Here is a 20,166-nt window from a genome sequence, read left to right on the forward strand (position 1 = left end):
TATAAAGAGGAGAAGATAAACTTTTCTTTTCTTTTTTCTTTTCAGCTTACCAAAACGTACCAGACGGTACTGAACAATTAACACACAGCAAAACACACAATTAACAACCCTGAAACTCAAACATAGTGGAGCAGCATTAAACAAAAGCATATTTGAAATGCAGCAAGCCATTAACATGGAGAGTCTGTTTGGAGAGGTGAGCTTTCAGAGCATGCCTGAACACAGGAAGGGAGGGAACCTGATGGATCCCTCAGGGAGGACATTTCAAAATTCTGGCACTGCCATCTGTCTCTTTGTACCTGCCCATTGTCTCTCCAGTAGTGACAGGTCAGAGAGGAGGGTCTTCCATGCTCATCTTCAGGCTCGGGCAGGTTTGAAACTATGCCCCCTCACCACCAGCCTTGTCATCTGTAGCATTCCCTAGAATGTCCTGCTTTTCCTATTCACGGATGGTCCCAGCTGAAGGAAGGGAGAGGCCTGGGTGAGAAAACAGCACAGATAGGACTGCATTGGGGAGAGGCTAGGGCTGCCATGTCCCCCAGAATTTAGGGTAGCCCCCGGATTTTGGCTCCTCCATCCGGCTGCTAAATTCCACCCGGATTTACGTGGATTCCAAATGCGCTGCCCAGATTGCCCGGATTTTACTCCGGATCTGATCACATGGGAGGGCAGAGAAGGAGGGGGAAGTATACAAATCTGTCAAATAACTAAATAAATAAAATGCAAATTAGTTGCTGCATAATTTGCGTAACATGCAAATTAGGCCACCCAGATTTGGGAAGCTTGAATATGACAACCCTAGGAGAGGCACTGGTGACATGCAATGTGAGAAAATGCAGCAACATGTCCATGGGCTTTGTTTTGAATGGGGATGAGGACTGAGAACTTCCCAAAAGAGGCATGTTTGAGGGAGGGATGTACAGGAAGAGAAAGGAGTCCCTTCCTTAATTTCTCACAGACAGAGCACTCTAACCCTTAGATTGCCAGTGAAAGAGGACCCTCCACACACCTTCCATCTCTCAGCAAAAAGATCAGGCTCTGTCCAGGTAGCAGGCTCCCCAAAACCATGGTCGCAGAGGAAGACAGAGGAGGACAGTCCAGCAGAGTCACGGTAGGACCAGGTGTGGTGCCACCATCTGGCAGGATTAGCTTTGCTGCTACTAGTGGGGAACGCAGCTGCAGCACACAAACAGAACAGGCTGTTGGCAGATTGTCCGTGCTGACTGAATGCAAACAAGCAACAATTTGTCTCCATCTCTCCACAAAAAAGCTAGCAAGAAATAAACATGCATGTGTTGGGGAGGGGGGGCGGATATGGGCTTTCCCACACACACTACATTGCAGCAAACTACATTGCAGCAAAAGGGAGGTAATACATGTGCTGCTACGATGTGCATATTTGCAAATATGTTAGTCATGTTCACATTACCCTTTAGGTGTCAACATGTAAAGTGGAGGGGATTCTAGAAAAGTAGCCATATTGGTCTGTTTTAGTTATGAAGTCATCGGGGCGGAGCTATAATTGGGTAGCCAGGTTCAAAGAACCCCCAGCCATAAAGGCCACAGTGGGTAGGGGGTGATGATGGGAGTTGTAATCCAACAACATCAGGGCATTTTTCAGATTACACACTGCAACGTACTCGCACCGTATCTTCTAAGTCCCCCTCCATATTGCCCGTGTTTCCACAACGGTTTCGCTGCATTGTCAGCAGGGTGCGTTCACATTTCCCATGCCTTGATTTGAATTTTAATGATGCGGTTTTGCCCTACAACGCTGTAAATGTGCTGCAGGAAAGTAACTGTGTTTTTCCATTGTAGAGAGCCTTGCCCCGCATTTTATGAGTTGTAGCATTTTGCAGTGTGCTTTGCCCCCACCCGTGCTTGCTTCCCCTCGCCTCAGGGAGAGAAACAGGCAGGGATAAATCTTGGCTTTCCCCTCCTTTCTTCCCCACAGATCCCAAACCACACACCTCCCTCCTCCTCCACTTGCTTCCAACATAACTTGAGCTTGTCAACACAGAAGGGAAGGGGGAGGGAGGAGATCGGAGGGGTTTTATTGTTATTATTTTCCCACCGGGGTTCTTTTTTGCATTCCCCTTTTAATTTGCTACTTTGGCCAGAGACTCTTACTAGTGCAGCTGAGCAGATTTCTGAATCCAACGCTTTCTCGTGCACTTTTTACTGAAGAGGAAGCCCATTTAACCCCTGCATTATGTTACAGAGTGTCCAAAACTGCAAATGAATTTCACAAATGCCCAGAAACTGATATAGATTTCTGCACTTTTCCAACACACAACTCTTGACTGTGAGCATTCAGTGGTTATATTTCTGGAGTTTTGGGAGATTCACAAAATTTGTCTGGGATTGTCAGCATGTTTCAGCATCAGCTATAACTCTCACACACAGCCAGATTTATAACAAACAGGAAGTAAATGCAGATGAACTCAGCAGGACTTAGAGATGGTTTATACCATCAACAAAATCAAGTGTTAGCATAAAACTCTTCCTGAATTGCACATTTCAAACTACACACAGGGGAGTTCATGTTCCAGTGTTCCATGATGGGACAAAATACAAACCCTGCTTGTAGATAATCTATCCTCAGTCCTGACATGCTATTTTTCTACATGCAGGGGATTTTCTTTCCTCATAAGGGAGCATTCAGACATGCACTTTCCTATTTGCATCCTGAAATTGCACAGTCCAGGAACAGCATTCCAGTCCTATCTGATTCTGCTTATGTTATTTATTTACAAATCAATTTGCATAGGATCGAGCTGCTAAGCATCTCTTGCTCAGAGAGCAATTGTTCCCTGGTTAGCAACACATTTTCAGAGGGATCATATTCCAAACTGAACAAGTGTGGGAGGGCGGGCAACGTTGTCTCAGTCCACCTATTCACTCCAACACCAGCTGAGACACGGGCAAGGGGCTCCTTAACCCTCCCCTGCCTAGTGTGAGCAGCAACTGAGGACTTGGCTCAGTGCTTCCTTCAGACACCTTGGTTGCTTATGACTATCTTGGCTTGTGGATGGGATTGAGCAGCAGATCTGAATAAAGGGGAGAACTTCTACACAGCTTCTGTTCACGTGAGGGGAGAAAGGGTTGGGAGAAGGGGCTAAAGAGTCCGCTGCCTAGCTCTTGCTATGGAAGAAAGTGGCTGAGGTGCTGTGGAGGAAGGAGGCCCAGACCTCTTCTCTCTCTCTCTTCATGTGCCTTCTCCATTTGGGAGGTTGGCGGCCAGCAAAAGCCATAGATCGCGGTCCCTAGAATCGTGGATGATATCTTCTATGTCCATTTGTAGCCATTCTTTCAGGTCATCCATCCATCGCTTCCTCCTCCTTCCTCTTGATCTTTTTCCTGCTAGCTTTCCTTGTAATTTGATATCTTACTCCTCTGAGGATATGTCCACAATACTCCAGTTTACGTCTCTTGATTGTCTGTATTATTTGTTTATGTGTTTTTGCTTTTCGTAGAACTTCTTCATTTGTTGTTCTGCTGGTCCATTCAATCTTGAGTATTCTTCTGAATACTCAAAGGATTCCAATTTTTTATATGCGTGTTTCTTGATGGAAGTTTCACATCCATACAGATGGAGAAGAGATTCCTGGATATGGAAGAGTCCAGATGTAGCATATCATCATTCTGATTCTGAGCTGCAAATCTAGTTTACTCTTGCAGAGGAAGATCTTCATTTGGTTAAATTTTGTTCTTGTTTGTCCTATGCGGCTTTGGATTTCTTTTGTTTGGTCGTTATAATGATAAAGATTTTTTCTAGATAACAGTAATCTAGACCTCTTGGTTTTTGTAAATAAGCCCTTGTATTCTAAATGAATTATATTATATTATGAATTGAATTGATCCTAAGCTACTACATTATTGTAAATAGGATTTCTGTGTAAAAATGCTTGCAAAGTCCCTATGTTGCTAAGAATGCTGGCAGGGTCACACAAGTTCATGCTTGCTGTACAAAAGTTTCACTTTGAGAATGTCAGTTTGACAGTTTGGTTTTGGAGGGAAGGGAAGTTTTGAAAAAATGGAGGGAACTTTGAGTTACACTGATTGGATTGTTTAAAAAGCTGTTGGAGCAAAATTGTGTATATATAGAAGAGTTGTTCAGAGAAAGTTAGTCAGAAGAAGTTAGAGTCTAGGAGGAGAGTCTAAGGGTTACGTGTTGGAGTGTTGGAACAGAGAGAGTCCAAGAGTTGAAGCTGGAGTTGGAAATAGTTGAAGTTGCAGTCAAAGCTGGAAAAGTTGGAGTCGGAGTCTGTAGAGAGACCACAGAACTGAAAGATCGCTGGCACACAGCTGTTAAGCTCACTGGCAGAGAGATGTAATCTCTGCAGAGCTAAAATCACACAGAACTGGAAAAGAACAAAATCAAAGGCAGAACTGAGGAAAAGCCAGAGTTCCTAAAGGTGTTCATAAAGGATTCTAAGTTAGGCCTCAGTGAGATTTTTGACCACATTTGCATTTTTACATTCCCACATGCATTTTTTTACCACATTTTGTTTATTCCTTATGCCCTTTTGGTTGATGGTTTTGTTGTTTATCTATACTAAACTGTGAAGTAATTTTTAATTGAACTAATTGCAAAGTAAAATTTCTTGTTTACCGCTGAAGGAAAATTGTAGCTTCTGTTTCTCTACCCCACACCTATAGGCCTTACCACTCTACTAAAGTTTGTTTTACGACAGAAGTTGAAAGGCTGTTGTGGTAGACTCACCCTAAAGCACAAAAGTCTACTTGGTGGCAGCGGTTAAACTGGTAATTGTCAAGCAGATCTGTGTCTTGTGGTAGCACAGAGGGGCGGATCATCCACACGTGGTGGCAAAGTGGTGGGATAGGCAGCTATTCCTCCACAGGTGCATAATGTTGTGAGGGGCGGTGGTGGTTACAACAACATAAAACAACAGCTTAAAAGGACTGGGGCATACCAGAGGTGCAGTTGCTGATGTAGCCACTGGTGTGGGTAACCTTAGGAGGGCCATCTGCAGGTGGCTAGCCTTTGGTGCCGGGCCTTGGGTGTGGGACTGAGGTCTGAGGGGAAGTTTTGCTCAAGGTTCTCCAGTTTTAGTATTAGCTTTTAGTTTTGCTCTTGTCTTAGTGGTTTGTGCCAGGCTGTTCACAGGGATGTGCCTGGACTCTCTTGATAAGGATGGAGAAGGGGGTGTGTTCAGTGAGGTTGGGGTGGCTATTTCAGTAGTGGTGGGGAATAGGGGATTGGACGTTGGCAGGCCAGCATGCTGTTGGAGGGGAAGGGAGTCCAGTAATTTAATTACTGTTTTCCCCTCTGGCTGCCCTGGCTGCTCTTGGGCCTCACAGAGTACAGTAGTTCCAACTCCCCACTGAACCTAACCATGCTCCTTTGTAATGCCAGGTTGGTTAGAAATAAGATCAAAATCATCCATTATTTGATCATGGATGAAGAAGCCGACCTGGCTTGTATGACTGAGATCTGGTTGGGAGAGGTCCTGTGTGTACTTCTTCTCCTGGCTACTCTGCTGCTGAAAAGGGTTAGAGGAAGTGGGCAGGAGGGGGCGGTTGAGTGGCTGTGGGCCATAAGAATAACATCTCCCTTACCAGGATCCCTGTGGGAGAATTGACTTATATTGGGTGTGTGTACCTTAGGCTGAGGACTCGGGATAGATTGGGAATCCTGTTGGTGTACCGCCCACCCCACAGCCTAACAGATTCCCTAACTGAGCTGATGGAGCTGGTCGCTGAGTTGGTGTTGGAGTCGCCCAGGCTTTTGGTGCTGGGTGATTTCAACGTCCACTTTGGGACTGGCTTGTCTGTTGCTGCTCAGGAGTTCATAGCGGCCATGACAACTATGGGCCTATCACAATCAGTCCTGGGACCTACACATGATGCTGGTCACACGCTGGATTTGGTCTTTTGCTCAGATAAAGGAAGTGTATCATGAGTGGGGTCTCCTGTAGTTTACCCATTGTCATGGATGGACCACTTCCTGGTTAAGGTTGGTCTCACAGTCACATCTGACCCCTGCAGGGGTGGTGGACCTATTAGAATAGTCTGCCCAAGAAGGCTGTTGGATCCAGCAGGATGTCATGCCCTCGGTCTCAGATAGCGAGGAGGAAGGGGATGCTGACAGCCTTCCAGCCGATGCAGGGGTGCCTGAGGGGCAGAGCCCGGCTGTCAGTTCCCAAGAGATGGCTGAGGCAGGTCCAGCTGATATCCCAGAGCAGGCACAGCAGTCTGAGGCAGCAGAGACAGGGACTGACGAACCAGAGGATGAGTTGTGCAGGCAACCCCCACTGACTCCACAGCAAAGACGGGTCATGAGACAGCACGCGCATCTGGAATCCATCAGGAGAAGTAAACGCCTCTTGCAGAGGGCTGATAAACCTTGAATCCCTGCCAGCTGACAGTTATCAACTTGGACTATAAAGCATGTCTACAGCTTGCAGTTAGCCGCTGGAAGACAACATACGTCATCCGTAGTGTCTGCCTGAGCCAGAGAGAGATTCCGAGCCATGCTTTAGCCTCTGCAACCCAGACTGGTCTTTTGTGAGCTACATCCTAGACTCCCCTGCCAGGTGGCTAGATTACTGACACAGGATTCCAAAGGGCCTTGAAGGGTTTTGGAGTTGGTTCTGTTGGTGATTCTGTCAATGCCCTGGTGGATACCTGGAACAAGGAACTTACCAAGGCATAATCCCATGTGCACAAATGAAAAAAGGGCCACACGTGTGATAAAAAACCAAAAATAACCAATAAACTGTGTGAATACAAGAGATATCTATACAAACATGAAACTGCAAATAATAATAAACTTAATATATAGAATGATGTATTTTTCTAAATATACATGTAGTTAATTATGATTCATATATCCAAATGCTTAAAACCAAGGAGTGTGCCAAAAGCCATCCAAAAATTATTATATAAGCATGAGAATGAATGCTACACATGAGGGATTTTCCCATTCATAATGAACATGCATATTTCAAGGGAAAATCATACAAATACAATGTCCACTATATAGGCTAAATAACAGTTGTTTGTCACAGAGGAATCTAGTTCCCTAGAACCTAAAAATGTCCATCTTCCTACATGCAGTGAGGTATGAATTTCTTCAGCTTCATCTGAAGTTGGAGATGATTCCTTAGTTCAGGTCATATAATTAGTCCTTGCTGGTTAGTCCTTAAAAAATTGTCCGGATTCCAGTAATTTTCACTTAAGCTTCTTCATGAAGGACTAAAAAGTAAAAATATAGCACCATAGATTCTACAGTAAACAATTTAACAAGTGTTTGAAACTTAGGTGAAAAAACAATTCTCATCCCTTATATGCTCTTTAGTCATTCTTTATGGTAACACTTTACCTGTAGTGTGTTACTTGGAAGAGCCACTTCGGGCCACATCGCAAAGGCAGAGCCGGCCATTTAACTCCTGAAGGGGCCACGCGGCCCCTTCGGGAGTTAAACTTCTGCTGGCGCTGCATTCCTACAGGAAAGAGCCGCTCCTAGCTGCGCCGCGAATGCAGTGGCCCTTTAACTCCTGAGCGGGGGCTGAGCAGCCCCCACTCGAAAGCTAAACCAGCACCCCCGCGTCTGACGTCAGACGCAGGGGGGCATGTCGGAGCCGTGAAGCGCGGCCCCTGATTGGGTGCAGCCTGGGTTCTTTGAACCTGTTGGCCCAATGGTGGCTCCGCCCCTGCTTCCAAGTAAAAGAAAACTGCAGGGGTGGGTGGGTGGGTGGAGGAAGAAAATGGCGGCAGCGGGCGCAGAAGAAAGTGATGGCGGGCAGGTGGGGAAAGAAATCAGCAGCAGCGGGCAGGGCTGTCAAGGTCTTGACCGGACTTGGCTGCACGCTGTCGACATATAGTTTGACGAATATTGTTTTTCAGCAGTGAGCAGCCGACTGACGACGTGATTTATAGTGCAAGCCATGAGAGCTCCCAGCTGGCAGGGATTTAAGGCTTATCAGCCCTCTGCAAGAGGCGTTTGCTTTTCCTAATAGTCTCCAATTGATCCCTGCGTCTCGTGACACGCCGCTGTTGGGGGGTCAGCGGGGGTTGGTTGCATAGCTCTTCTTCCGCTTGGTCTTTCACGGTTTCTGCTGCCTCAGGTTGTTGTGCCTGCTCAGAGTCATTATCCACAGCCGTTTCATGAACACTGACAGCCGGGCTCTGCCCCTCAGACACTCCTGCATCGCCTGGAAAGTTGACAGCTTCCCCTTCCTCCTCGCTGTCGGAGATCGAGGGCGTGACAAGGGGGAACTAGAGGCGCAGAATGCAGGGAGCGCATTCCAGAGTCCTGGGGAAGCAACAGAGAGCCTGTTGTTCCTGAGTAGCCACCAGACAAGCTGGTGACAACTGCAGATGAACCTCTCTGGATTATCTCAATGGGTGATGGAGCTCATGGCAAAGAAGACATTCTCTTAAATACCCTGGGCCTAAGCTACTTAGGGTTTTATAGGTTATAACCAGCACCTTGTATTTTACCCGGAAACTTATCGGCAGTGTAGCCTTTTCAATACAGGAGTAATATGGTCTCTCTGAGATGACCCAGAGACCAGCCTGGCTGCCGCATTATGGACCAGCTGCAGTTTCTGGACTACACACATAGGCAGCCCCACGTAGAATGCATTGCCTGGAGGTTACCAGCATATGCACCACTTTTCTGAGGTTGTTTATCTCAAGAAGCAGATGTAGCTGGCGTATCAACCGAAGCTGATAGAAAGCACCTCTGGCCACTGCCTCAACTTGAGACACCAGAGAGTAGTTTGGATCCAGAAGCACTCCCAGACTGCATACCTGTTCCTTCTGGGAAAGCATGACCCCATCCAGAACCAGCAGTTCAATGATGTCTCCTGGGTTCTGACCCCTCAGAATACGCACCTTCGTCTTATTTGTATTCACTTATTTTTATTTATTTATTTATTTATTACATTTTATATCCCGCTCTTCCTCCAAGGAGCCCAGAGCAGTGTACTACATACTTAGGTTTCTCCTCACAACAACCCTGTGAAGTAGGTTAGGCTGAGAGAGAGGTGACTGGCCCAGAGTCACCCAGCTAGTTTCATGGCTGAATGGGGATTTCAGTCTCCCCAGTCCTAGTCCAGCACTCTAGCCACTATATACCATGCTGTCCCAGTCTCAGTTTGTTATCCCTCATCCAGACCATCACCGCCTCCAGGCACACATTTAGGGAAGTTATGCCTTTTCCTGATGACTCTGACATGGAGAAATAGATGTGGGTGTCATCAGCATACTGAGAGCACCCTGCATCAAATCTCCTGAGGATCTCTCCCAGTGGTTTTCATGTAGAAGCCATGATCATCTGAAAGAAAAGTCATGACTTTTCCAACCACCGCTGGGCTGGCAATTGCTGCTAAGTGGCCCCAGCAAAGATTATTATTATTATTATTACATTTATATCCCGCTCTTCCTCCAAGGAGCCCAGAGCGGTGTACTACATACTTGAGTTTCTCTTTCACAACAACCCTGTGAAGTAGGTTAGGCTAAGAGAGAAGTGACTGGCCCAGAGTCACCCAGCTAGTTTCATGGCTGAATGGGGATTTGAACTCGGGTCTCCCCGGCCCTAGTCCAGCACTCTAACCACCACACCACGCTGGCTCTTGGTCCCCTCTTCTTGCTTTGGCAACTGATGCTCCCTGTTCCAGCAGCAAGTATGGCAAATGAAGGGCAATCCTTCGCTCTTCCTTCTGCCACTGGCCACTGAGGATGCCAAATGATTGTAACAGGGATAGCAAACGATAGTCATCTCATTGGGCACTATTTTCCCTTTAACTTAATGAGTAATCTTTGCTCTTCCTCCTGCCCATCTGGAACCCTGATGCTCCCTTTCAAGGGCTTGCAGGTGCTTTGCTTCTAACTCCTGATTATTCCCTTGCTTTTGAGTTCATCCTCCTTGGTCCTTTTCTGCTCTTCATGCATTTATTGAGCTGGTTGGTACATGTGGAAACCCTAGGGAATACAGGCATTTATCTTCAAACTCTTTCCATTTCCTCTCTGCTCTCTGTCATTTTTTCCTCTCAATTTCACTCATGTCATCCTGCTCTTTCAGTGCTAAAATTCAGTTTCCCTATTTTGGGCCTGACTCGCCAATCAATCTAAGGGATGGCAGCCTATTAGCCTCCTCCATGGCAATTGCAGTGACGCCGAGAGCCGGCAGTCCGTGGTGTCCAGGCAGTTCTGCCATGGGGCTTCTAAGCAATTGTGGTGCTGGGATGCCACTTTGGATTTCATTGGTGGAGTGAGGCACACAAAGATTTCTATGGGGTGGGAAGAACTGTCAGCAAGGTGTAAAGTCCTGTTCTTGGATATTTTCAAAATACAGTTGCAAGCAATACCAAGAGAAGAGGTGTATTTTAAAAGCATTTAGTGTGGTCATTCTAATAACTGTAGTATCCTGTTCTAGGCTGAGCTGGGGTCTCCACTAAGGCAGGGATCCAGGAGGAATGCAGATTTCAGACATCGCCAAATGAAAGGGGTCAGGACCTCAGATAACTCCAGTTTTTAGAGAGGTGGGGGCAACTTTCAGGGTGGGGAGGTGAAATTCACTGCTGTTTCTCCCAGCTGATGGTCACCATTCCGCCCACCCTGCTGCCCAGAATGTCCCTCAGAACAACACTACATCATGACATAACCGCATCCTGTAACATTCTGGGGGGTGGCGTCTGCCAGCTGGGAGGACACTGGTGAATTTTCTTGCCTAGTCCCAAATCTGGTCTTGTGGTCATGAGCATGAATTGTCCAGTTTGCTACTCAGGGTCCATCTTGGGTTTGCATTTGGATGGGTGACTACACATAAGGGTTGTAAGATATTCCCCACATAGGGTTGTGCTGTGCCTCAGTGGTAGAGCATCTGCTCACATGCACAAGGTCCCAGGTTCACTCCCTAGTAGCATCTCCACATAGGACTGGGAGAGACTCCTGCCTGAGACCGTGTGATCTGAGAGCAACCTCCAGTCAGAGTCAACAGTACTGAGCTTGATGGACCAATAGCCTGACTCGGTATAGGCCAGCTTCCTAAAAGTTGTCCCCACCCTGAAATGTAGAAAGAGAGGAGCCAGTTTTGCCTCCAAACTTCCACCAAATTACAGAGCCCAACTCTGTGATTAAGTGTGCACTGTCCCCATAAGGAAAACCCAGACACCAAATTCTATGTTTCCCTTAGCTTAAGAGAAACTATAGGCAAGGTACAGGGCTGCCAGCCCTCCAGGAATCAACATCAGTCTGTGGGTAACTACTGAAAGCCATCCTGCAGATTTTAATGTTTTGATATTATGGAAAAAATTGGGTGGGAGACATCTCTGGGAACAGCTTAAGTCAGAGCTGGCAACACTATTCAACAAACAACACATTTAGGACAACTGGCAACCCACTGATCGGAGACGGCTCCATCTATTGCTCCACAGCAGAACCATTTCACTTCCTCTCCTTTGTGCGGGAGCTCCAGCCTGCTCAGGGCGCATAATGCTGTTTCAGCCAAAGAACTTGGGCAGCCACTAAAGTGTCTCCTTCAAGCCAAAAAGAGCCTGCAATCTCCTAATGACAATTGGCCAGCGATTTGGCAGGGACGAGTCTCAGAGAAGCCACAATTTCTCACTTTTATTGCTTTTGTGCATTTAGCAGATGCCTCTCATGAACTGAGTGCCCCTGTTTAATTACATTAACGTAATTTAGGACTTCATGCAGCAGAGTTGCCAGTTCATCAAAAGTTCTGCTGACTCGTTTCCACAGAAATAGCCACCCACCCACCCCCATTTGGGTCTGCCAAATATTCAGAGGCCGCTTCTGCAGCAAATAATCCATCACAGTACATTCTGGCAAGAGAAGGTAGGCAAGGCAAGGCAAGGCAAGGCAAAGAAGCATGTGGCAAATTGGGGGAGGTGGGGCGGTGGGATTGGGAATCCTGAAATGCCTTATCATGCAGAAATGCTATTGTCTCTTTTTGCATATTGGAAAATAATGGAATATATATCGTCTGGGTATCAGAGAGCCCAGACTGAAATCCCTGCTCAGCCATGAGTTGGATAAATGAGATCAGATTTGCAACCAAATACTTTCTGCCCTGAGAACTGCTATGGGAACTATAAATCATAGAGTCATACAGCTGGAAACGGCCATCTCATCCCGTGTACTGCTCCATTGCAGGACTGGCCAAAAGGGTCACTAGCAGAGAGCTGATGCAGACTGCATATTGGAGCAAGTGGAACAAGCGCTCCAGAGGATGGTCTTCCAACCTCAACGAGCCCAAATGCCGCTGTCCACACCAAACCTGACAGAAGAAGAGGGAGACATTCCTAGGAGGCCATTTGTCAATATGTCAGAGGACATTTCCTTCCTAACACATGCCCCTCTGCACTTCGTTCAGACCCTGAGCATGAGCAAATGTCATCCACTCAATTTCTGGCCAGTAACTAATTTTTAACAGGGTTAGGGTTAGGGTCCTCATATGACATCTCTTAAGAACATAAGACCAGCCCTGCTAGATCAGGCCCAAAGTCCATCCAGTCCAGTATCCTGTTTTACAAAGTGGCCCACAGGATGCCTCTGGGGAGCCCACAGGCAAGAGATGAGGGCATGCCCTCTCTCCTGCTGTTGCTCCCCTGCAAGTGAGACTGAGCTGCATCATGCCTCTGAGCCTGGAGATGGCCCACAGCCACCAGACTAGTTGCCATTGATAGACCTGTCCTCCATGAATTTGTCTAAGCCCCTCTTAAAGCCGTCCAAGCTGGTGGCCATCACCACATCCCATGGCAGAGAATTCCATAAATTAATTATGCTCTGTGTGAAAAAGTACTTCCTCTTGTCGGTCCTAAATTTTCCGACTTTTGGTTTCATGGGATCACCTCTGGTTCTAGTGTTGTGAGAGAGGGAGAAAAATTTCCCTCTGTCAACTCTCTCCACTCCATGCATAATTTTATATACCTCGATCATGTCTCCCCTTGGACTCTTTTCCAAAGTAAAGAGCCCCAGATGCTGCAGCCTTACCTCATAAGGAAGGTGCTCCAGGCCCCTGATCATCTTGGTTGCCTTTTAATTCTACAATATCCTTCTGAGTTACAGTGACCAAAACTGTATGCAGTACTCCAGATGTGGATGCACCATAGATTTATACAAGGGTATGATAATATTAGCATTTTTATTTTCAATCCCCTTCCTAATGATCCCTAGCATGGAATTGCCTCTGCGAGTTCACATCCGGCTGAATTGTTCAGGGTTGTAAGCGGACTAGTATCTGCCCCCGCTCCCTTGAACCAGAATTTGGAATCATCAGTTACCTACTGTGATGTGTCTAAAGAATCTCTCGCAGACAAAATCTCTCAGATTTGGGCCGACTTAAATGGAGACTCCACAATTAATTTGATGTCTGAACTGGAGGTGTCCGACAACTCCTATTATACGATTTGACTGGATCAATTTTCAGTTTGTGACTCCTGATGATGTGGACAAGCTGCTTGGAGTGCTGAGGCCTACCACTTGTCCTCTTGACCCTTGTCCAACATGGCTTGTTCTATCTAGCAGGGAGGCTGTTGTAGGCGGCCTGGTAGAAATCATAAATGCTTCTCTGAGGGAGGGCAGGATGCCTCCTTGTCTTAAGGAGGCAATTATTAGACCTCTTCTAAGGAAGCCTGCATTAGATCCCTCAGAGTTGAGCAATTATAGGCCAGTTTCCAATCTCCCATGGCTGGGCAAGGTAATTGAGAGGGTGGTGGCCTCTCAGCTCCAGGCGGTCTTGGATGAAACTGACTATCTGGACCCATTTCAAACTGGTTTTCGGGCAGGCTATGGGGTGGAGACTGCCTTGGTCAGCCTGATGGATGATCTCCAATTGGCAATTGACAGAGGAAGTGTGACTCTGTTGGTCCTTTTGGATCTCTCGGCGGCTTTTGATACTATCAACCATAGTATCCTTCTCCTGGAACATCTGAGGGTGTTGGGGGTGGGAGGCACTGTTTTACAGTGGTTCCACTCCTACCTCTCGGACAGATTCCAGATGGTGTCGATTGGAGATTGTTGCTCTTCAAAATCTGAGCTTAAGTATGGTGTCCCTCAAGGCTCCATACTCTTTCCAATGCTTTTTAACATCTACATGAAACCGCTGGGAGAGATCATCAGGGTATTTGGATCTGGATGTTACCAGTACGCTGATGACACCCAGATCTAATTCTCCATGTCAACCTCTTTAGGAGTTGGAATATCCTCCCTAAATGCCTGCCTGGAAGCAGTAATGGGCTGGATGAGGGAGAATAAACTGAAGCTGAATCCAGATAAGACGGAGATACTTATTGTGCGGGGTCAGAACTCTAGAGACGATTTTGATCTGCCTGTTCTAGATGGGGTCACACTTCCCCAGGAAGGAACAGGTTCGCAGTCTGGGAGTACTTCTGGATTCACACCTCTCTCTGGTTTCTCAGGTTGAAGCGGTGGCCAGGGGTGCTTTCTATCAGCTTTGGCTGATACGCCAGCTGCGCCCGTTTTTCGAGATCAATGGCCTCAAAACAGTGGTACATCTGTTGGTGACCTCCAGACTGGACTTTTGTAAGGCACTCTACGTGGGGCTGCCTTTGTACGTAGTCCGGAAACTTCATTTGGTTCAGAACGCGGCAGCCAGGTTGGTCTCTGGGACATTTCGGAGAGACCGCACTAATACTCTATTGATGGAGCTACACTGGCTGCCAATAGGTTTCTGGGCAAAATACAAAGTGCTAGTTATAGCTTACAAAGCCCTAAACGGCTTAGGTCCTGGGTATTTAAGAGAATGTCTTCTTCGCTATGTGCCCCACCACCCATTAAGGTCACTTGAGGAGGTCCGTCTCCAGTTGCCGCCAACAGGTTTGGTGGCTACACAGAGATGGGCCTTCTCAGCTGCTGCCCCAAGATTGTGGAATGCACTCCCTACTAAGATACGAGCCTCCCAATCTCTGGCAATTTTTAAGAAACTTCTGAAAACACATCTCTTCAACCAAGCTTTCTCAGCTTTTAAAAACTTGTTTTTAAATTGTTTGGCTATTTAATTGGTGTTTTATGATGTTTTAATTGTTAATTATTTTATGCAGTTTTACAATTTCTGTTTTAATTGTTAATTGATTTTAATGGTGTTTTAATATGAACCGCCCTGAGCCTTTTGGAAGGGCAGTATAAATTTTTAAATAACAAACAAACAAATAAATAAATAATTGGCCTTTTTCATAGCTGCCGTGCACTAATTCAACACTTTCAATGAGCTGTCCACCACGACCCCAAGATCTCTTCCCTGGTCAGTCAAGATCAGATCCCATCAGCGTATATGTGAAGTTGCAGTTTTTTGCCCCAATGTGCTTCACTTTACACTTGCTTACATTGAACCGTGTTTGCCATTTTGTGGCCCACTCCCCCAGTTTGGAGAGATCTTTTTGGAACTCCTCACAATCTTTTATGGATTCACTACCCTAGATACTTTAGTGTCATCTGCAAATTTGGCCACTTTACTGTTTACCCCAACTTCTAATCATTTATGAACAAGTTAAGGAATACTGGTCCCAGTACCAATCTCTGAGGGACCCCACTTCCTACTTCCCTCTATTGTGAAAACTGTCCATTTATTCCTACGCTGTTTCCTGTCCTTCAACCAGTTACTGATCCACACATGAACCTGTCCCCTTATTCCATGGCTGCTAAGTTTACTCAAGAGCCTTTGGTGGGGAACTTTATCAAAAGCTTTTTGGAAGTCCAAGTATACTATGTCAACTGGATCTCATTTATCCACATGCCTGTTGACACTCTCAAAGAACTCCAAAAGGTTAGTGAGGCAAGATTTTCCCTTGCAGAAGCCATGCTGGTTCTCCTTCTTCAGCAAGGCCTGTTCTTCTATATGTTGGACAATTTTGTCCTGAACTTGCCTCCCTTGCCCTTCTACAATCCAGCACAAACTCCTTTTCCTTTACTCTTTCTGTTCTTCATGGCCTTGCTCCATCCTTTCTCTTCTTACCTTTCTCAGTATATCCCTGACTGACCATGACCTTTGTTCCTCTCCCCATCTCTACCATCAGCTACCCAAAGGCTCTTACTCCTTTGTGCCGCTCTGTCCATGTTGCTCCCCTGTCACCACCACTTGCTACCTTTTTATGTCTGGAATGAATTGTATGCCCTTTTATCACAGGCTCCACTCTTTCTCCTCCTTGCAATTGCTCCTCAACAGTCTCCTTTCCCAAGAATCCTTTGGCTACACCCATTAATTCTCATCACAGTCGAAATGAGGCCAAGGTATGTGCATGAGCTCCCATTTCTTCCTTGCTGTCCTTCCCTCTCCATGCCACATCCTCTTTGTTGCCTCGTGCACCATCAAGATTTAGCTTGCAACAGGAACAGACGTGTGTGTGTGTGTGGTTTTTTAAAATGAAGCTCCATCATTCTCAGCCTGCCTGACATGATTCCTCCCAACCTCTTTCGGCATGGGTCAAGGGCCTTTAGACATTCTTCTCTACTATGAGCAGCAGCAGAGACTTTAGCAGGGCCCTCTTCATATTACACCTTGGCCACTTGCTCCAGACCAAAGTGGTGTTCTCCTCCTCCCCGCCCTCCCGCTGCCCCCACTTTGAACTGCAGCAGAGGCTTTGTCAGAATTATGCAATCCAGCCACTCACTGCTATTTGCCAGTCTGGGCTCTTGTAGCAGAGTGAACATCTTGACGTGCATAAGGAGAGAAATGGATGCCAATGCTTATTCCAGAATGTTACACCTCTCTTGTCTCAATTCTATGCACACTTACTCTGAAGCAAGGTCCTGTGTTCAATGGAGCTTACCCCCAAGTAAGTAGGCATATAGTAGCTGTACACATTGATCTGTTTAATGGATTCATCCACCACCCTTTGTTACCACTGTGTCCTGCACAAGTGTGTACCTTTGGTTGCATGTCCATGACACCAGCTCACTTGAGAAACTCCAACACTTCATCCGATGAACATAAGGTCATGCCAGTGAATGTGTAGGGAGCATGGCTCAGGATCATTCTCCAAAACTTTTAAAAGAATACAAACCCTTAAACTAGGGTTTCTAGTTCAAGGTAAAAGATAGCATGAGGACAAAGAAAAGGGGTCTCTTAAATTCTTGATCTTAGGATTTCCTAATTCAGGTTTTAGGCTGTTGGGCAGGGGTTTGATTGCATTTAGGATGTGACTGAACATTCCTTTGTTCCAGGACCCTGCTCCTTTTGAATGGAAATTTGGACTCATCTGAAACGTGAAGGCACTGAGTGCAGTCTTGTCCCTCCCAGGCTCAATGCACAGTTCTGTGTCACTGTGTCTCACTTTCTTGCCTTTTGTGGAAGTTGACCCTCTTGGCACAAGTTTTGGGTCTACACAGCAGTCTTGTTTAAAATGGAGGCTGCATTTCAGCAGGTGTGGGTGGGAATGTTTAGCAACACCTTCATACTGGGGCAGTGTACAAGGCAATAAAACACTAGCAGGCAAAATGCCCCCCTGCTCCCCAGAAAATATTTTGAAATTCTTTCAATACTTTGGAAGGCCCGCTGAGCAAAGTGAGGTTTACTTCTGAGTAGACAAGGACTGGATTGTCTACATGCATGTTGAGCTGAGTAGACAATCTACTCAGAGCTATGCTGGCTCTACTCAGAAAAGTTGCCACCTTTTCTCTGGCCCTGCTCTTGTACTTTTAAGAGTAGCTTCTTTCACACATAGAAATTTGACATATAAGTAAATGTGTTTTCCCCCCCAGCATGGAAATAACTACAGGGGAACCATTCTTCTGTTAAATGGCTGTATGTCTTGCAGCTGCTCAAGGCATAAAATCAGGGAATGATGGATGCCTGGTGTCAAGATGGTAGCATACCCTATTCTGTGGTGATTCAAGGCCTTCTATTCGTTCTCTTTCTGTTCTCAAGCTTTTGAGATAAGCTGTGATTTCAGGAGCATGACCAGCTGCTTTATTTTGTGCACTATGCTGTGTTTTTGCTTGTAATGCTATTGTGTTGCATTCTGTACTGTTTTGCTGCAATTTTGTTATTTGGCAGGATCCAGACTAAGTTAGTCATGACTAAGCACCACTGAAATAAATAAGAAGATAGTTATTATTCATTTAAGTCTTATTCACTTGAGCTCAGTTATGACTAACTTGGTCTGGATACTTTCCAAGGTGCTTAAACCATGTTGGGTGCTGGGAATCAGCAACAACAGCGCACCGGCAACTTATAAACATTTTTGATAGCATTAATTGATTATTATTATTATTATTATTATTATTAACATTTTATATCCTGCTCTTCCTCCAAGGAGCCCAGAGTGGTGCACTACATACTTAGCTTTCTCCTCACAACAACCCTGTGAAGTTGGTTAGACTGAGAGAGAAGTGACTGGCCCAGAGCCACCCAGCAAGTCTCCTGGCGGAATGGGGATTTGAACTCGGGTCTCCCCGGTCCTAGTCCAGCATTCTCACCACTACACCACGCTGGCTCTCGGCGATCTCTTGTCACAGATAAGAACAGCCCTGCTGGATCAAGTCCAAGGAGGCCCATCCAGTCCAGCGTCCTGTTTCACACAGTGGCCCACCAGATGCCTCTGAGAAGCTCACAGAGGGCAAGAGGAGAGGGATTTGAACTAGAAGCTCTCCAGTTCTTGTTGGGCTAGCACTCTCATCAGTCCCAGCTGCTATCTATGGTAGCTGAGGATAATGGGAGTTGTAGTCCAACAGCAGCTGGATCTCCTTAGGCTGGCCCACCCAACACAATTGCAAAAAAAAAAAAAAAGCATTTAACCCCCCCCCCCCCCAACTGCCCTGGAAGAAACAGGGCATCAGTAAAATAAATATATGCACACAGAGTGAGATCTCTATCCGACCGAGACACAGGTACAAGAGCACTGCTGAATGTTGCACCAAAAGGCTTGTTGGGACAAAGCAGCCTGGCCAGCCCCTCCCTCACTCCCCCGGCGGGATCGAAAGGACCCCGCCCACCAGGAGCGCGCGCCGGAACCGGGCCTAGCCGGTTGCCTAGGTTACCACCGCCCGCCTCGAGTGCGGCGAGGCGCCTGCGCGGAGAGGAGTCCGACTAGGCCTCGGTCCTCGCTGCTTCTCGCCATGGGCGAGCGAGACCCGGAGTTCGTGCTCCGCTACCTGGCTCAGGTAGAGGCGCTCGCCGAGGAGGTGATGGCCTGCAGGCAGCAGGTAGGAGGTTGGGCGCGCGAGCGAGCGAGCGAAAGAAGTCCTCCTCATCCTCGGGCACGCGCATGCCCCCCCCCCATTGCTTTCTCTCCAGGCTTTGCACCTACGAGCAGGGCAGCTGCTGCTGGCCCCCTCCCCGCCCTCTACCCAGACACGACGACGACCTGTGTCGCCGGGTGGCGAGGCAGGCGGAGCAGGCCGGCCCTTCCTCGGCAGAGCCCCCGGGGCCAGCCCAGCAAGCGAGGGGCTCCCGAGCCCGTCCTGGGTCTCCGCTAGGTTTAGCCCTTTTCTGTACGTCTCTGGGTGGCTTGCCGTTTTAAAACACAAACAGCACTTGAAACCTCAAGCCAACCCAAACAGTTAGAAATATGTAGATCAGAAATAACTTCAACTGTGAACCTGATTGAAACAGGTTATGTTTTCAATTCCCCCCCCCCAAAAAACGCTCAGAGAATGAGGCCCCCCCACCCTCCAATTTGGTTCAGAGGATGCTGGACTGCAAGTCCAGTGGCATCCTCCCCGTATACACAATGACTTGTGGGTGGGGATGATGGGTGTTGTAGTCAATAATACCTAGGGAATAAAGGGGGGGGGGATCGCCACCACATGCTTCCTGGGGAGCTGCTCCCCTGGGGTGCAGTGGAGCTTGCTTCCAAGTATTTATTATTTATTTATTACATTCATATCCCACTCTTCCTTTAAGGAACCCAGTACATGGTTATGTTTCTCCTCACAACAACCCTGTGAGGTAGGCTAGGCTGAGAGTTACCCAGTGAGTGTCATGGCTGAGTGGGGATTTGAACTTGGGTCTCCCCAATCTTAGCCCAACACTGCTTATAGGTAGCATTCTGTTGTGGGTATTGAATGTATTTAAGGGGATGCAGGCCCCATACCTTGTAATCCTTAACAACAACCCTGCGAGTTAGGGCGCTGTTACTAAACAGCGGGTGGAATATAATTTAAAAATTTTTCATGTTCAAGGGGCTTTATGCTTATATCCTTGCGACAAGCCTG

General features: G+C 46.9%; 1 protein-coding gene and 1 long non-coding RNA gene across 3 annotated transcripts in view; one reads left to right on the forward strand and one right to left on the reverse strand.

Annotated features, from left to right (window-relative positions):
* Positions 1 to 20,166, reverse strand: part of LOC128322970 (uncharacterized) — a 21,357-nt gene continuing 1,191 nt past the window's right edge. The window contains exons 2-3 of one of the 2 annotated variants that reach the window (XR_008306111.1): positions 1,010 to 1,176; positions 1 to 459 (exon numbers count right to left, since the gene is read on the reverse strand). This is a non-coding gene — a long non-coding RNA (uncharacterized LOC128322970). Of the gene's footprint in view, positions 478 to 1,009; positions 1,177 to 20,166 lie in introns of both variants that reach the window. The other variant, XR_008306110.1, reaches the window with a different exon arrangement.
* PDRG1 (p53 and DNA damage regulated 1) overlaps positions 18,935 to 20,166 on the forward strand; it is a 13,560-nt gene continuing 12,328 nt past the window's right edge. Inside the window, exon 1 of the mRNA XM_053245350.1 lies at positions 18,935 to 19,155. Within this exon, the coding sequence (XP_053101325.1) occupies positions 19,069 to 19,155 (87 nt within the window). The 5' untranslated portion in view covers positions 18,935 to 19,068. The remainder of the gene's footprint in view (positions 19,156 to 20,166) is intronic.

This window comes from Hemicordylus capensis, chromosome 4 (genome assembly GCF_027244095.1).
Source record: "Hemicordylus capensis ecotype Gifberg chromosome 4, rHemCap1.1.pri, whole genome shotgun sequence".
Taxonomy (NCBI): Eukaryota; Metazoa; Chordata; class Lepidosauria; order Squamata; family Cordylidae; genus Hemicordylus; species Hemicordylus capensis.